The sequence below is a fragment of the Brachypodium distachyon genome, chromosome 5 (assembly GCF_000005505.3).
Source record: "Brachypodium distachyon strain Bd21 chromosome 5, Brachypodium_distachyon_v3.0, whole genome shotgun sequence".
Lineage (NCBI taxonomy): Eukaryota > Viridiplantae > Streptophyta > Magnoliopsida > Poales > Poaceae > Brachypodium > Brachypodium distachyon.
The window spans coordinates 20,437,663-20,456,415 of NC_016135.3; the positions used below are offsets into that span (position 1 = coordinate 20,437,663).

Sequence of the window (18,753 nt, forward strand, 5' to 3'; positions counted from 1 at the left end):
CCAAGTGATTGGAATAGTTTTAAGCTCGGATGCCGGCATATGAATCTTGCTGGCATATCTGTGGCAGCCGTTACACTTACTGACTATGTCTTCTGCTTCCTGTAGTGCACTTGGCCAGTAGAAATCATGTCGGAATGCCTTGCCCACTAGCGTTCGTGAAGATGCATGATGGCCGCACTCTCCCTGATAAGTATCCCGGAGTATTTCTTGCCCTTCTTCTGGCTCGACGCATCGCTGCAGGACATTCGTGACACTCCTCTTGTATAGCTCGCCATTAATGATGGTGTACGCCTTCGCCCTTCTCTGAATTTGTCTTGCCGTCACTTCCTCTTCCGGGAGATTCCCATCTTTGAGGTAAGACATTATCGGTTGCACCCAAGCCGGCACAGGACGAGTGGTGAAGATCGGCTCATTCTTAATTAAAGTATTGTCTCAACGAAACCAAACACGCCAAAATTTGTGAAAATGAGGGAGTATTTGGCTATCCAAATTTTTGGTAGGGCAAATATGGTCTCGAAACAAGCATACTGTTGGAGTTGAATCTCTCAACACACAAGAACAAAGAAGACACAAGTATTTTGGCCGCCGACTGCCTCACTCAGTCAGCCCTTTTTTCTTCTTGTTGTGGTAAAATAAAATCCTTATATAGGCCGGGCCGTAAATTTTACGTGGCGACGACCAAATCAACATTTTCCAAGCACGAGTCAAGACGTCCACGTGGCGCAGTCAATCCTACGTGGCAAAGGAAGACAAGTCAACAGGTCAAGCCGGGCAAGAAATGTGTGGGGATGAGGCCTTTGGTTCATGGTGGACCATGGACCAACCCTCACTTCCCCCTCATGGTGCACACAAATTATGGACCAAGGAGCTACTTTTACCTATTTGTCCCCACTTTTCTCTCTCCTCAATGGTAGCCATGGTCTTTTGTCATGGACCCTAAGCTATAAATACCCCCCATGGGGGCATGTACCATTCACTCTCACTTGTATAACCCAAGGGGAGAGTGCTAGAGTGCTCCCTCTAAGGTTCGCTCTCGCGCGCAGCTCTCGACTGAAAGTCGATCGGCCTCGAGGAAGCCTTCTAGGAGACTTTAGTTTCGAGGGTCTGAGCTAACCTTGGTTGGCATGGGCTCGAAGGAGAAGGGGTTGGGTTAGAGTTCCAAGGGGATCATAACCTTGATACTTGGAAAGACGCGTTCGGTCCAAGTACGAGGCGGCCCCGACGAATCTCTCGCCAAAAGGTGTTTTGGGAAAATCCGCTCGGCCAAGCCCTCGGCTAACAACCCCCTCGAAGACTTTCCTAACATAGGATTAAGTCGCACCCGCAGGGTCGACCGAAGCAATTCACGTGCTCAACTAACTAGCTAACAACTCCTTGCATGCAGCGGATTATTCCTATCCAAGGCTCCATCGGCTAACAACCTCCAACAGAAGCTAACTTTCACGCATGTTGCCGGCCGTATCTCACGGCGTTGCTGCATCGCACAGCACCGTCACCTTCGCTTCATACCTGACACGCCTGCAGCTTCACGCCGCCGGTATCTCGCCACGTCGCATCATACGACATCTCTGGCATCTCGCCTCCATGTCGCATCGCACGACATGGAGCATCTTGCCTCGCATGTCACGGTTGAAGACTCCAACGGTTTCGTACGTCTCACACGTACACCATGCCAATCTACCCAGCACCTAACTACATGCATACGAAAAAAAACATGCGGATACAAATCAAGATCAAGGCTAACATATTCCCCCCTAATCTTGATTCTCACTTCTTCTCGAAACTTCAGAGAAGCGCTGGCTCCTCGTCGCTGGCGTACGCGAACATGGCCTTCTCGTCATCTTCACGTGTGGTCTTTTTCTTCTCACGGAGAGCTTCTTTTTTCTCTGAACACTCCCAGGCCAAATGGCCAAGCTCACCGCAACTAAAGCACTGAACTTCTTCTTGTCTTCGATGCGCTTCTTCCTCATGCACTCTATCCACTCCTCTTCCGTGAGGAGCAGTTGGGTGCCACCATGATTCCCGACTCCTTCTTCTTCCAGGTCGAGGCTCTCCTCCAAAGCCAAAAAGTGTCCTGTCGGCTCTTCAATCGTCATGGTCTTCAAATCGAGCAGCGACTCGATGGAGAACGCGTGTTGTCAGTACTGCCTTGGCACACATCGCAGAAACTTCAGCACCACCTTGTGCTCGGTGATGGTGTCGCCAAGCACCTCCAGCTCATTCACGATGCCAGTGAGACGCATCGCGGACTCCTCCACCTTTTCCCCATCCTTGAACGCGAGGTTCTCGAACTCCCGGCGGCGGGTCCGCGCGCGGGCTTCGCGAACACGCTCAGACCCCATCCGCATCATCCTCACGACGTCTCATGCCTCCTTTGCGGTTTTCTTCACGGCCAGTGCCCGCAACACCTCTGGCGGCACCGACCGAAGGATGGCATCGTAAGCTTCGCATTCGTCATGGTAGCTGCAGTCGCCGGGATCGATCGCCTCCCACCATCCCTGAGCCTGCAACTGCACACGCATGAGGAGAGCCCAGTCGGTGTAGTTGGAGCGCGTCAGCATCGGTAGCTGCATCGTTGACGACCGCACCACCCGCTCGATGACGCGGAGGTCGCCGCCGCTGCTACTGCATCGGTGGGGAGCCGAGCCCTTGGTGTTGTGCCAAAGTTAGCATCCTTCAACTTCTTGGCGAGCTCCTCATCCGTCGTCGGGGCATCGACGTCGTCTAGCGACATCACGGCAAACAGAGACCGTTAGACGGCTCTGATACCAATTGTTGGAGTTGAATCTCTCAACACACAAGAACAAAGAAGACACAAGTATTTTGGCCGTCAACTGCCTCACGCAGTCGGCCCTTTTTTTCTTCTTATATTCTTCTTCTCTCAACTTAATAAACATGCAGGTTACAACCCTTTAAATAGAACACGCGCACGAGCAGCCAGATGCAACTAATTTCAGCTAGCTTTGTGCCTTACTAATCTCCTCTTCTCTCCCTGGAATCTCTCCGGTGCATAAGGATAAGCCAAAGCAATTCACGTGCTCAACTAACTAGTTAACAACTCCTTGCATGCAGCGGATTATTCCTATCCAAGACTCCATCGGCTAACAACCTCCAACAGAAGCTAACTTTCACGCATGTTGCCGGCCGTATCTAATGGCATTGCTGCATCGCACAACACCGGCATCTTCGCTTCATCCCTGACGCGCCTGCAGCTTCACGTCGTCGGTATCTCGCCGCGTCGCATCATACGACGTCTCTAGCATCTCGCCTCCATGTCGCATCTCACGACATGGAGCATCTCGTCTCGCATGTCACGGTTGAAAACTCCAACAGTTTTGTACGTCTCACACGTACACCATGCCAATCTACCATGCACCTAACTACATGCATACGAAAATAAAAACATGCGGATACAAATCAAAATTAAGGCTAACACATACCAAGACTTATTTTTGATACCCAATTTTCCTAAACGATTTTTAAAATTATTTTGGTTTTTTGGGATCTGCCCAGTCTCCGAGCTGAAATCTTTCGGTACTCGCGGCCACGGAAGCGGCTATAAAAGGAAAACCCAAAAAAAGAAAACGCACGAAACGTCCGTATATCCGACGGACCGACGCAAATCCAATTCGAACCTTTCGGCACCCGCGTTTCAAATTGCCGCCATGATTTTACACCTCTGGAGAGGCATCGGGGCGCCACGGGCCCACCACGTGTCCCCAGCCACTAAATAATCGTTGCTCACCCCCACTTTACCGTAACCCCGCCTGGCCACAGGCAAACCCGAAACCACCCCCCTCGTCTTGGCACAGAGGCGCACGACAGTCACGACGCGGGGCGGCGGAAAGCGAGTAAACGCTCGCGCCCCACAAGACTGCTGTTTACTGGCGTCATTTCGTTTCGTCGCCCTTCTTTCCTGGCTCCGTTTCTCTTTTTAAAAAAGAGAGCAGGCGAGACGACCGATATCAGGATAACCAAGTGGTACAAAAGACATGGAATAAGATTAAACAAAACGGGCGAGAGAGGAGAGGAAGCACCCGAACCGAAGGCCAAAAAAAGAAAAAGAGGAGAAAAGATTTGGACAGAGAGGCGCGGGAGCGTGGAGTGAAATGCGAGGAAGGGGAGGGCCGTAGAGGGAACAGTGCATTTGTCGTGCCCACGGACTTTGGCAGCCATTCAATGCTCCACCAAACGCTCATCCCTTCTTCCTCCCCTTCCTGCCCATCCGTCTCCGCCTCCCTTTCCTCGCCTCTCCTCTACCCTTCAAACGCCAAAGACACCGCCGCCGCCACCACAACAGCTTCTTCTTCCCCTCTCCTTTGCTCCCCAGCCATGCCGTCCTACGCGCACCACCGCAGCTCTCTGGTAAGGAGGAGGGGAGAAGTTGCTGAAGATTATGGGGTCGATAAAATCAGATTTTTTTTTCTGTGGAGTTTCCTTTCCTTTTTCTTCTTCCTGGAAAAGAAAGCCAGCGTTTTTTTTTCGAAACTTGTGGTTCTTGGTTCGTTTCTCGAATTGGGAATTTATGATTTTGCTGTGTGTATGTGTGCGCCTTTGGGAACCTGAAGGACGAGAGGATGGAGGCGCTCAAGGGTAGTAGCCGTCAGGAAGAGACGGCCGAGGAGGTCGCCGCTGCGGCCGAAGCGCCCGCGGCCTGGGGCTTCGGCGATAGGGACGGGTTCTCCGTGGAGGACCTGCTTGACCTCGAGGAATTTTGCGAGGCGGACAAGGACGGCGCCGACGAGCACGAGGCGGCGCCTGCAGCCGCCGATAACCAGGAGAAGTCCAACGATGACTCCCTGCAGTCCGTCGTGTCCTACGACGTTGTGGTGCCTCACGCGCCCTCGGTGCCGGAGATTGTTGACCTACCGGTGAGGCTTCAAGACGCTTTTGTTTTGACCGCTTCTCTCGCCGGAGATACGCGGTTTTCCCAAGGCTTTTACTTTTGTCGTTTGCTGGAAATTAATTTCGTGCCGTGCCCTGTTTTTATTGTTTCAGGCGCATGACGCCGAGGAGCTAGAGTGGGTCTCCCGTATCATGGACGACTCGCTCTCGGAGCTTCCGCCGCCGCCGCCACCTCCTACCGCAACGATGATGGCGTCGTTAGCTGGGCGCGCGCCGCAGCACAGGCTGATGATGCTGCAGCAACGGCGCCCGCACGACGGAGCTTACCGCGCTCTGCCGTCGTCAGCGTCCGACCCGCTGCGGACGCCGACCATATGCGCTCTGTCAACGGAGGCCTTGGTGCCGATCAAGGCGAAGCGCAGCAAGCGCTCGCGGGCGTCAGGGTGGTCGCTCTCGGGCGCCGCTCCTGACTCGACGTCGTCTTCGTCGACAACAACCACTTCCTCGTGCTCTTCGTCCGCGTCCTTCTCGCCCTACTTCCTGATGGACTCGGCCCATCTCGGCGCCTCGGACCTCACGGAGGACTACACTCTCGGCGGCCCGCCGCCGAAGAAGTACAAGCACGGTAAGCACAGCAAGCACAAGCCCAAGAAGCGCGGCCGCAAGCCCAAGCACCTCCCCCCGCACCCTGCCAGCGCGGCCGTGAGCTTCCCGAGCGACCGCCGCTGCAGCCACTGCGGCGTCCAGAAGACCCCGCAGTGGCGCGCGGGGCCGGAGGGCGCCAAGACGCTCTGCAACGCCTGCGGCGTCCGCTACAAGTCCGGCCGGCTCCTCCCCGAGTACCGCCCGGCGTGCAGCCCGACCTTCGAGAGCACCATCCACTCCAACTCCCACCGCAAGGTGCTCGAGATGCGGCGCAAGAAGGAGGACGGGCCACTCACGGTCTCTGCCACCGCGCCGGCCGTGGCGTCGTTCTAGCTCTAGCTCAGCTTGGGAGCCACCTCGCGGTGGCTGTACATTTTTCCGGCCGTATTTAGTCCTGTACCGTACTTTGAATTTTCTTTTCCCCCCTCTTTACTCGTCTAGTACTAGTATCGTGTTAGTCCCGGTTAAGTTACTTAGAGTTTAGGAGGTTTAGGTCAGTCAGGTCATGTTAGGTTTAGGAATTCGGCTTTGGTTGCGTTGCTCCTCCAACTCCAGCTTTAGCAGTTTGTTAGGGTACTACTACTGCGCTACAGCAGCAGTGCAGCACTAGCGCAGAACTTTATTTCTATCTTTCTTCTGAAGAGTTTTTCCATGGGCTGCTCCAGTAAGCGATCAGCATGCATATGTCTGGTAGTACATCAATGGCGGTGCTTAGTTCTGGAGTAGTATGAGGCATGAAGATATTCAGAATTTGCTATCGGTTGAAGGGGGGAAAAGGAGATGAAACTAAGTCTCCTTATTTTACTGCCTGTATCCAGGAGATGAGAAGAGGGCAACGATTCGGGAAAGGCTTGCTTGTTGCGTGCACTCTTTGTTAGTGGAGTACATCACATGATGTTGTCATCTGTAACAGCATGGTATGCTAGTTAGGAGCAGACAGTTGAGATCTTTGGATAGCGAGGGTAGAGAAGCAAGCAGCAAATAGAGTAGTAGATACAGACGTGGAGACGATTGTTGCCAGCAATATTGCCTTCACCCTTCCTGAAGTTCGTTCGTCCTTGGCGTGTTAATTCGCTTCCAGAATGAATCATGCAGAGCTGCGTCTCTCCGAGTAGTCTGTATCTGTACCTGAAACCTAACCGTTTGAAAAGACGAACATTTACTAGCTCTATACTAGGGGCCTCCCCTGTCTTTATTCAGACACATCGGCTTCCGTGTTCGCTCGGTTTTATTTTACGCAGACACACAAAAGCTTTGGTGCAGCTGCTGCACTGAGATGCTTCTCCCTCGTGATTGAGTACCTGCCCTGTCCGATGCCTCCTCGCCGCGGTCGAGGTTTGAAATTTCCACGGAGCGAGCGGCGAGATTTTTTCTTTTTCTTCTCCGGTGCAGCGCCTGCCTAGCTGAGGTGCACTGTTTATGATAGCGTTGAGTGGCGGCACACTCGTTTGGATTGGACCCAGCTCCAACTTATTATTTCCGACCTAACCCAGAACCGTAATGGGGCACTGACGTGGTGACCGCGACCGGACCCTGCATCCATTGCTGCCTCGCTTTTCGCTGCTGCACTAGCCGGCTCTGGCTCCCAGCCACGCAGCCAACGTACGTACGGCGGACCCCTCCTCTAACCTCACGCGCGGCTCCGGTGCCCCACACTAACCTCATGTCTTTGTTATGCTAAGCAGGCACGCAAGTAATCTTGTTCCTTTCTTTCTGTTCCTTCTTCTCTTCTCTCTCCCCTTCCCAGCTCCCATTTTTCTACTTCTTACGATTATACTTGCTTTCTTTGTGTTTTCATCGCCTGGCCTTCTGTTCTGTTATTAACTGAGCCGAGTAATTGCGCATCTATTGCCATGCCCTGTACACACAGCACCGTGGCAGTGACCGTGCCAAGTACTTGCATCCCAAGGATGGGGGAAGGCGCCGGCCTGCGGCGTGCACTCCTGTTCACACTTCACCCTAGAGCCTAGGAGCTCAGGCATGAAAAATGCCCGGTTTGATGCTAAGCTTGCGTAAGTTCACCACGTCTACGTCCCTTTGACCTGTATGATTTTATAAACACAGAAATAGCAAAAATGCATGGTTTCTCTGGCATGCCCTCTTGGATAGTTGTATGCCACAGGGCTAGCAGCCTAGCAAGGACTAGGAGGTGCGTGCCTATGTGGCTGTGTTGTGAGAACACAACGTTGCTGTTGCTGGAGTATATGCGTATGTCATGACCTAGCATTGCTCATATAAACGGCACTAAGTTATAAGCCTCATCTTTCTATTCTTTAACTGGTTATTGAATCTTCATGTTTCAATTGGTGAGGTTTACAACTTGTACCATTGGTGAATGGCTTGGATTGAGCAATGTTAGGTTGTGACATTGCAGAGCAATGTTAGAGATGTGATTCCGTTCGAAAATACCCGCCAGGTATCATTAAATATTGTTTCTTTGCAACAAGGACAGAATGTACACCTACCATATCATAAAAAGTGAAATTCAATTTTCAAACATAACTCGACAAATGAAATATTTTTTTAATCCGTCCATAATTCAAATTTGGACCATATCGTAAAAAATTGTTTATTTATATATTCCCTATGTTTTTTCTTTTTAAATTGTACTTGTGGCATAGGCACCAAAACCACAATACCTTTTATTTCCATAGGCTAATTAGTCATTGTATAATTAACCACGTTTATTTTTCCTAGACAAGCAATTTTATTGTTGTCATCTTATTGGGAAATGCAAGGTGGAGATGTGGAAAGATTGAATGGATGATAAAATTAATTGCGTGAAAGAAGAAGACCAAACACCAATTTGTTCATTTAGCTCATTTGGTCTGAAAAGAGGCATTTACAAATATTTAGTAGCAGAGGGAGTATTCAATTTGATAGTGTCACCGACTACAATTCATAGGAAAATTTAAATGAACTTCTATTCATAACATGATTTATCTTGTTTTGTTTCTTCAACAATGGTTTGAATTAAAATTAGAACTTCATGATATAACATATGTGCCGCCCATTGATGTTGAAGCTAGTGAGGTAGATGTCAAACTAAGTCATGTTTTGTATGTTTTGTTGTTGGTCGGCTGGTTCTGCATGTGTGCAAATGTAGTGGGCGCTAGTAACAATAGTGAAGGGTTCTTTTTTGTTTTTTGTAGGCACAATAGTGGAGGTTGATTACTTTTGCCCCCAAGTTCTTCTTTCCATCTAGAAGTGCATCAAGTTTGAAAACATCTTGATTTTGCTTCCCCTTTAACTCTTTGTGAGCTTGGTATTTTCGTTATGGAAGTAATGAAAAAGGGGCTAGCCGATTGAAAGAAAAAAAGATGTATCTATTTACTCTAGTATTTATATAATTATAGTTTAATTTTTTTAATTTTAGAGAATGTTCTATCTTGAACTCATAGGGTGCATTGGAAGAGCGGTTGCACCGTATTTCTGATTCCTATGTTGTGCACCGTGCCATCCAGTCACCACTGAGAATAGCAACTCTTGCATGGAAAATGCAGGGATAATCAGTTTGTATGCTTGGAGATCAATGGCTCGAGACATGTTTTACTCACAGCTCAATTCCATCACACTTCTTTTTTAACAAAATGTGCCGGAGAAATTGATGACCACAACTTTGGTAAAGTTTTTTCTTTGTGAAAAACTTTGCTAAAGTTTGACAAAAAACAACGAGTGCATCACAAGTAGGGTAAAGTGCTAAAAAAGTGATGTGCCACAATTGTAACGACTAAACGAGCAACCTCCACTATTGTGCCCAACAAAAAAACAAAAAAGAACCTCCACTATTGTGGCAAAGTTTACACTATATGACAGTGAATCGATACATGACCAAAGTTTACAACACTTAAACTTAGGTAATTTTTTGTTTAAAATGCAGTCTAGAGTACACTTTTTTTTTCCAGCCATAGAGTTCTTCATGCCATACACTTGGCAAATATGACAAGATTCGCTTCGGATTGTTAACTTATAGCTCTAATTTTGGTGTACTAACTTCAAGCAGTTTTTGAAGCTCTAATTTTGTTGTACTAATAACTTGAAGCAATTTTTGCAGCTCTATATCGGTTGTACCGACTTAATTTAAGCAAATCTTTTATGGCGACTTCAAGCAATGTTAGCAAAGATGTACTAGGATAGAATATCACACATTCTTAGTCACTGAACCAAACAGCCCGGGGCCAATCTTTTATGGCGACTTCAAGCAATTTTAGCAAAGATGTAGGATAGAATATCACACATTCTTAGTCACTGAACCAAACAGCCCACCCGTGACCGTGAGGAGGATAACACATCTCAACGGAACGTGCACTCCTTATAATTCATTGACTGACCACGGAGGGTCCTGCGGTTGATTCCCGGGACGAAGATAAACATCTCTACGCCTTGCATGTGCCGCAGCAGTGTCGATTATTCCAATGTACAACTACTAAATATATATCGGCAGCATAGAGTGCCAACTGCCAAGAGAGCGTAGCCGCGGGCTGTTGTTGTTGGTTTGTTTATTTAAACCGGATTTCCCGGGAATTTTGTTCTACGAGGGACGAGGGGAGCGGGGTCTGGTTTGGACGGGTCATGAGAAGTCGCAGTCGGCCGGCGCGGATAAGGCGACGGCCGGGGGGGAATCATGCAGCTGGTCTGCTGCCGCGCACTGCGCACCGAATCCATCAGTCATCGATTCGCCATTTTTCTATGGGAAAAAGAAATGAGAGCTTCGTACCCGCGGCTCGTCACGTGAGCCCGCCCACCGCGTCGGCGTCGGCGCGTCCGGTTCCTTCCTGCCGGCTGGGCATTCAAAACCTTCACGCTAAAGTTGTTCCCTGCTTGCTACGTACTCAACGAATGAATGAATGCGGCAGCCGGCACAGTAGCACGGCCGTGTATTGAGCACCTCAGCTTGTACAGAGTCCACCTAGTAAAAGTAACTATGGACTCCCGCCACCATGGATTGAGTAAATACCTTGACCCAACCGGAAGGGAATTATTTTTTACGATTAGTGTTCGTGAGTTCAAAATAAATAAATAATTGTGGGGACAGTGTACAGAAAAAGATAACTCCAATACGTTATTGACTGCTCATTTGGTGCAAGGCCGGCGGCATATGACTACGCACATTTTTTTTTCCGTCTCTCTTCTCTGTCTTCGGAAGTGACAAATTGACAAGGTAGACAGAGTAGTCTATACTTAAGCAAGGCTGAAACCGGGAAAGATTCGAGTTACTTGCAGAGTTCTTGAACTTTGTCTCTTTATGCCAGTCCTACTTCTGAAGACAAGAGAAGGATCGGCACAGTTTGTTTAAGTTTGGTCGACGAAATTTGTCTAAGTGGAGTAGTTAACGGCCAGCAAATTCAGAGCAATTTTCCGGTGCTCTTATTCAAACATTTCGTCACTGAAATTATGCCGCAGCACAGGCGTTCTTTAATATCGAGTGGGGAGCAAGGAAGCGTGTGGCTGAAGTTTTCTAAACGGCCGTTCGAGTTCCCTTTTCATCTCGTCCATCCAAATCTTATTCGGCGCGAAGAAACATCGAGCGGCCCAGACACAAAACAGGTCAGAGAAAAACTTTCAGCCTGCAATGTCGCAGCTGAATTATACTGATCCGAGTTTGCTTGCGACCCATAGTTCTTTCAACTAATTGTTTGGTCCGTGATGCCCACTACGAGGTCACATGGTTGGAGACTCAATAATACAAATTGCACTAAGACGAAGTGGTTCAAAATATAGATTGCACCAGGCATACGTATCCAGCTCTTTCCAACTACTGCGTTTGCCAAACACACTAGCACACCGTACTGAAACTGAATATAGATATCTTCTCAGCTAGCAGCTGCAGCTCGAACCCTTGTTCTACACGACACACGCAAAATAGCTGAGCTACTGGAGAACAGCATCATGTGCTCCAGAGCAGGAAGTCAAAAGAACGTCACGGCCCAGTGCCCATTTCAGTGTCCGTCCAGCCATCAAACTTTCGACCTGTGAGTCTTCTCGTACTGCCACTAGCCACCAGTGGGCTATAAGCTCCCTTTCCCTGAATATGAATACAATAAATTGCTGGCTCTTCAGGCTCTGCATCCCGTCGATTCCGTGGCGCGATTCATTCTAGCTGACAGAACCGAAACACTCCTGCCTTTCACGGCAAAAAAAAAGAAAGAACCGAAACAGCATTTTAAAGTCTCGCCAAGATGAGCTAAACCAAGAAAGGCGTAGCGTAGTAGGGGTTGCACACAAGGCGTGCAGAAAGAAGAAAGAGCTCCTCTCTCATGAGTCGTGTCCATGTGGGCTTCGGAATGATAGGTGCTACGCGAAAGCGCGGCACTTGGTTATTACAAGGGCGTAATGATTAGCTAGGGGGTTAACACAGCGGTGTCGGTCGCAAGAGAGTCACGGCCGGCCGGCCGGCCAGGTATATTTCGAGCGGCGTGCGGTCCGTTTCTTTTCTGTGCCCCCCTTGAGCTACGCACACAGGTAAAGAAAGAGAAGGCCTGCAGGCGTGATTGATCATGGCGGAAAGATGGGTACGGCTCCCTCCCTCCTGCGGTGCCTATGTATTCGTTCTCAATCTCACTCTCTTGCACGCGCTGGGATCGATCGGTCACTGACTGGTACACTCACTCACTCTGATGAGTCGATGGCCGGCCAGCTCTTTCCCGTTTGGTATCTTGCTGCTTGTCCTCTCCGATGGTGCTTGCTTTTGCGCGCGCGCACAAACACCGGGATACAAGCTGAATTATACAACTCTGGGTAATAATCTCACTGATACACATAGGCAGTGAACGCTGAGGCTACTACAGAACTCGTTAAATAAAGTTAGAACATCTTATAATTCGTAAATGGGGACTAATACTAGTAACGTCAAATGCTGTAGTTACGTAGGTTGCATAAACGTGACGGGAATCGGCCGACCTTGCTATCGGTGGCTAGATGACGAGCCACGCGGACGCAGGGGTCAGTCGATCTCGGCCCCTCCTGGCTGCTGCAGTGCAATAACCTAACGGAATTCAGTTTACCCACAAGGAGTCGATGAGCGGCTGATTTTTTCTTTTTCTCCTCCAAACGAGAGCGGCCGAATTTGGTGGCAGCTCACCGAAAGTGAGGTCACGATGCTTGAAAGCATGCACGGTGGCTGCGTGCCACATGGGCAGTAGTTACTAGTTAGGCACGGGAGTGGTTGCTGTGGTGATGTAACTCACAATCGTTGCCTCTTTTGGTCCCATTTGCGAGACGACGTGATCGATAAGAACGCCTTGGACTTGATTAGTTGCCTTTTTTTTTTCTGCATCTAGCTTTTGTTCCCAAAGCACAGTGCTAGCGGTGTTTAGTTATACGTTTTCACTCGCCTTTCTGCCCACGGTGTCAATACTATTGCAATGCAGTAAAAACAGGCTTACCTGATCTTAGTCTATAAAATAAAGAGAAGAAGATAAGCACGAAGGGTGTTTGGTCTAGTGGTATGATTCTCGCTTCGGGTGCGAGAGGTCGCGAGTTCGATTCTCGCAACACCCCACTAATTTTGTACTTTTGGAATAAAGCTTTGTTATCTCAGCCGTACTATATTCAACACTTCTTTTTTAGTCCTACCAACATCTATCCCTTTTTTGGGGGGGGGAATTCAATATCTAGTTCCTGCGTTCCTTTCGTGAATTTGGTCCATTTAATGGCCCAAAGCCCAACCAATTTTGTTGAAGTGTTCTTCTCCGCTGCCTGTCCTGCAACCTTTGAATCGTTTTTTGAGTCCGCAACCTTTGAATCCTTACCCGTTGTTTACATTTACAGGGTGAAGGAAAGATTCAGAAGTCGGCACGCATGTCGCTACTGCGCACAAAATCGTTTTGTTTTGGGCGTTTCCGTTTTTGATGCTCCTTGACCAGAAGCTGGTTTCCAAGCCATCCTTCAGAGTATGGTACTTGTGCAGTCTGCACACATGATCGCTCCGTTTATGGCATCGCTGATGTGCCTTGACCAAGTGTTGATTTCCACGCCATCCTGCTCCAAAACCAACGGTGCCTGAGAGAGACGCCAAACAACCACAGCCCACAGGTCCCTGGTACTTAGGATAGATCTGTTGGCCGAATTATCTTCCCGGCGTCAGATGCTATTACGGCACTAGCTTCCATTGACCATTTCACCTCCAGTGGCCGGACGGATTCATGTGGTGCCCATGATTTTCCGCCGGCTCATCGGCTGCGCATTAGACATTTTAATGCCTTGTGTGGACGGAAAATTCATTATTGATAAGGTTATGGTCTGTACAGGTGATTAATTCGTCTTTCCAAACAAAAATACAAATATCGCTAATGGCCAACCTGGTTGTTGAAAGTTGAAGCGTCTCACAAACAAAAAAGTTCAATCTATACACATCACTTACAGTAAGGAACAAGAGAACGATCACTTTTCCAACTATTAAATCCACCATCTATACCTATATTCCTCGCAAAACTCCTAAAAAATATGTGGAACTTTGCTCGCTAGAACACGCTCTCGTCTTTCGATATAAGCATGTGGGAACCATCCTGCTTTTCCCTTGCATTCACCTTCCGCCCAGCCGTTGCTCGATACCTGAGTTCAGACAGGATAACATCAGATTAATGGAAGCCACATGGTGATATGTGTAGCTTCTTGCACCAAGCATATTATGTCTAGAAGTCAGGAGAAGCATATAAGACATAACTAGCATAGGTATTACCTTTCGGACAATAACAATGTCCCCAAGAGACAAGTTAAGCTCCGATTCACTCTCAGCCTTGAAGGAATCGAGGGCCTGCAAAACAAGGAATACAAAAGATATTTAATATTTAGAACTTCATGTACATCTGGCTCTACAACTTCTATATTGAAAATATGTCACACCTCTCCCAGGAAGAAGTCGACAGAGTTGACTGACTGATCAGTAGAAGTGGATGCAAACATGCCATTAACTTCTTCATATGATGGTGGTGGTGGCATATAATTTTCAGCTGCTGGGGTTGGAGGTGCTTCAATTTTTTGACGCTCGGACACCATCTATCAACCACAATATAATCATTTAACTGATGCATTCAAGGTTTCTGTATGCTTCACACAACAAACAATGTGAGATATGCCAATTGAAAGGCGGCCAAGATATAAATTGAGCAAATATAGCAAATGCTGGAATATCATACTTCTTCTTCCAAATGGTCAAGGATCTCGAGAACTTTCTGATGGTACGTTCGCTCAGCCTCAACCTTCAGGCCAAAACATGAATGTCAGTGACCACATAATTTTCTGATGATGCAACGGAACTCAAATTTTGCACTAACTACTACAGTTGATGGTTACCATCGCAATGAGACGTTGTAATGTTAATCTTTGCTGCTGAGCCTCAACGGCAGCCATTGCTGCAACAGCTTCCTTTCCTAATCCGACCATGCTTGACTTCAGTTCTTCAAGTTTAAATTCAGCTGCTTCCAACTTTGATATCACTTCACCATTCCCAGCTGATTCTCTTACCCTATTTTGACGCCTTGAAACTTCAACAACCTGCAAAGGGAAAAATGAAGAAAAGTTTGTACAAAAATAACAACGCACCAAAAAGACAAAAAGTAAGAACTACCTATGTAATTCAAATTCCGAACTATTCGACTATTCACAATTTCACATGATCTGATATGGTAATAACATACTGTATACAGAACTTGATTGCACCAGGAGCTTATCATAACTGCTGATACCAAGTATTTAATTGGATATTCAATTGTACGAAATGGCACATTAGGACTTGATTTTATTGCTTTGGAATGACTATATTTTACAGTTCAAGTGGTGGAAACCCCCTTCTGAGGAGAAAGGCTGAATTGATGTGTGTGTGATCTGTCCATACACACAGTAATCATGTGATGGTTCCTGTACAAAAATAACAAGTGTACCATTGAGAACCTCTATGAAGTTAAGCCAGTTCGCATAGTCTAGATACTGCCACCATTTTACTCTATGCATGTAATAGTGTGGAATTGTGGGCCATATAGGTTATGTAGTCCCCGAACGAATGTTGTCCTGAACTTCGAAAATAACAACCCAAGGGCATATTTCGGGATTATTTCTAACCTCAAGAATAGAATTTCACCAATACATGATATTTAGCTTATATGTGGGCACAGATTTTCACCTGAGCATCAGCTTCTTGCCTCATTCTGTCATATCTCTGGGCGAGATGTCTAGCATCCTCCAGGGGAGCACCCATTACCATTGCTCGTAGCGGCTCTGCCACCTAGAATTCAAAATTTTATTATACATTGTATCAGATATATTATACCCTGGTTACACTTAGATTTTAAAATATGAAAAATTAATATGTCCAGTTATATTCCAATACACCATAAGAAGCCTAATGTCCTCAGCCATTAAAAGGAGTTAAGAATTTTCCAACAAACCTATGTTATATATCCTAACATTTTTTTTACCAATGACTGTTCTGTTTACACCAACAGCTGGGTGCATTAAAATTTATCAGCCATTCGAATCATCATGCCATAAGGTATAAAGGAAATCCAGCACTTGAAAAACAGACCTGTGTACCAAATGCTTTCAACATGTTTCCACGTTCCTTTTCTATAAGCGAACGGGCCTTTCCATAATATGTCGCAGCTTTGGATAGAGTATTACCACTCGTACATGTGTTTTCTATGCCATATTTCTGGCTATCATCACACAGTTTATTTCCTACAAATGCATGTTGTGTAGCTAATCAGCAAACATTAATGTAAAATACGGAATTAACAACATAGCAGACAAGTGACTAGTAATATATAGGTGTATGTAGATAAGATCAAAATTACATCACTGAGATAATATGTAAGTGGAGGAACATACCTATCTCCACTTGCTTAGATCCTGTGACTATGTAGCCCTCCACACCACGAACAACGTCCCTTTGAAAATGCTGGCAGAAGATGCCAATGTTTTAATCGAAAAGAAACAAGGTACAAAGGAAGAGACAATATATATGTTATTCATACTTTAGCAGCACGAGTTGATAAGTAAAGCTTTTCCAATCTCTGGTGTAGTTTAACTTCCGATTCGTCTGTAAATGCATTATCTGAATTTCCATAGGCACCTCCAAACTGCCTAAACACACCCTGCAATTGTATAGACAGTTACAATGTTATTTGACTAAAACCAAACTTGAAAAGGTCAAAATTTTACACCATTTCATACCAAGGATATAACTAATGTACATATCATGCAATGCGTGTGATCTTAGTATACAGGTTCCAGTAGGTTCTTCCACTTTGGCAATGTGTGAGAGATGAGACTAGAAAATGGGGTGCACTTGGATTTCCACTTCACTTGGCAAAGCGCAAGCATGAGTAAAAAAATCCTGGTATTTGTAGTTACAGTATTACATATTCTAAATTGAACTCAGGACCTCAGATAGCCTAACTCATTTATTGGTTCGTTATTACAATTTCATGGATGGGCACGACACATTTTATTAAGGGAATACAGTTTAAGAAAAGGGGCAATACATTGGAACAACACTGCATACCAACCAGGACATAAAAGGATTTTGCAAGGGTCTTGACTCTCGAGTCTAAATGCGGAGCCACCATCTGCATTTCCTGACAACATAGTAATCCTCTATACACACTATACCCAATCAAATCACCTTGCTCTCTTTTATTTGAACCATGCAGGAGAACTAAATAGCCTGCTATCCTTTGATGCGTAGACTGCAGATCATACATGTGTTTCTAGGCTTCTGGCCCTAAAATACCCTCAAGCTGAGTATTCCTTCGGCAATGTAACACTTGTGACACTTGAATTCCCGTCAACCATCCTAAGTTTGCGCAAGATAGGTGCAAACAAATCAGGTCATGTTTTGTGGGAATTACTTGAAACGGTATTGGGACAGATCATGTTTATGTGGTTCGATATTCGGGGGAGTAATCTTAAGCAATACATGTATCCTAATTTTGGAAAAAAAACAATTTAATAACCTCTGTTCTTCTATCTGACTATCTCCAAGACTAACCCCCCTCCCCGAAATTGCAATCATGTCGAATGGCCAACCCTGTATCTATCCATTTCTCCACTCCCCGGCATCAACATATCCAGTCATCGCCAAGACCAAATCGCAAAATCCTATGCGAGCACTGCACCTCTCTAGGCTCTAGCACATACACACAAGTCAGACACCGAATCCAACAACAAAGGCTCCCAACAAAATTGACCGGCCGTATCTAACTACAGGCACATCAGCACCAAATTAACCACCACGGGCCACGGCCGTGGCGTGTCCAGCCCAGCGGTAGGAGTACTACACCCAGATCGATCGAGAAAATTGGCAGGGGCGATCAAGAGCGACGGCCTCACCTGGCGGGCGACCTGCTCCTTGAGCCTGGAGGCCTGCTTCCACAGCGCCTCCATGGCCGGATTCGCGAGCGCCGGACCAGCGGGCAGAGGGGGGGTTGAGTTGAGGAGGCGACCGCGCCGGTCGCGCGGAGACGAACAGGCTACGACGCTCTTGACTCTCTCCTCTTCTCCGGTTTTCTGACTGGGCAAGGCAAGGGCGATGGCGACGAGTAGTACGACGGGGAGGGCTTCTTCCTCCGATGTTTTCGGGGTGGTTGGCTTCACGCCCGGCCCTTTGCCAGAATTCCTCCCACCGCTGGAACCGCGTCGTTCGTCGCTGCCCCGGGAATAATAAAACGGTTCTGTCGTCCCGGGCCCACGAGTGCAGGGCCCGTATCACGGATAGGTCCGGCCGGCCTTGTGCCAACGCGGCGACCGTGATGGCTAGTTTGAGGACGACGTCCGTACGTCGGCCGTGTGTACCAACCACGTGTCGGCGCAAGGCAAGCGTCTCGGTTTCGCATTTTCGCTGCCATACCTGGCTATTTTTTTTAAATAATACGAATTATTTAACCATATTAAAAATAATACACGTTTTAGAATTTTTTTAAAAATAATACACCCTCGGTCTGGGCCAGGCCGACTGGAGCTAATCGGCCTAACCCAAGCCGATTAGGCCCACTCGGCCTCGCCCAGGCCGACTGGAGGCCTGGGCATCAGGGCTTCGGCCAGGCCGACTGGGTGCTCGTCTTCCTCGCACGTGCAGAAACAAAAGCTTGAACGCCACTCCTGCCCTTGATCTTCCTTCGATTCTCTTGGTCTCCACTCATTCTCTTCGCATTAACATGTGCGAATTAATCCACACTATTCCACGAACCGGTTCAGGCGCAATAGGTCTCCCGTCGCGGCCGGAGCTCCGGGCACGGCTTCGGCATGACGCCGGGGACGGCACGGCCA

The 18,753-nt window shown here is 47.6% G+C and overlaps 2 protein-coding genes and 1 non-coding gene across 3 annotated transcripts; 2 read left to right on the top strand and 1 right to left on the bottom strand.

Annotated features, from left to right (window-relative positions):
- The first annotated feature begins 4,035 nt into the window (after positions 1 to 4,035).
- Positions 4,036 to 6,646, top strand: LOC100836839 (GATA transcription factor 5). Its single transcript, XM_003581418.4, has 3 exons — positions 4,036 to 4,365; positions 4,569 to 4,871; positions 4,999 to 6,646. Exons 1-3 carry the CDS (start codon positions 4,180 to 4,182, stop codon positions 5,821 to 5,823), a joined length of 1,314 nt encoding a protein of 437 aa, XP_003581466.1. The 5' UTR covers positions 4,036 to 4,179; the 3' UTR covers positions 5,824 to 6,646.
- Positions 6,647 to 12,918: 6,272 nt separating this feature from the next.
- On the top strand, positions 12,919 to 12,990 carry TRNAP-CGG. The gene has a single exon. It is a non-coding gene; the product is annotated as a tRNA-Pro (tRNA).
- A 753-nt stretch (positions 12,991 to 13,743) lies between these two features.
- LOC100823535 (SH3 domain-containing protein 2) lies at positions 13,744 to 18,131 on the bottom strand. Its single transcript, XM_003580195.4, has 10 exons — positions 17,818 to 18,131; positions 16,461 to 16,580; positions 16,315 to 16,384; positions 16,013 to 16,164; positions 15,611 to 15,712; positions 14,785 to 14,985; positions 14,628 to 14,690; positions 14,335 to 14,487; positions 14,171 to 14,245; positions 13,744 to 14,043 (listed from the first exon to the last, which is right to left on the bottom strand). The coding sequence occupies exons 1-10, from the start codon at positions 17,869 to 17,871 to the stop codon at positions 13,927 to 13,929; spliced, it is 1,107 nt and encodes a 368-aa protein (XP_003580243.1). The 5' UTR covers positions 17,872 to 18,131; the 3' UTR covers positions 13,744 to 13,926.
- Positions 18,132 to 18,753: the final 622 nt, after the last annotated feature.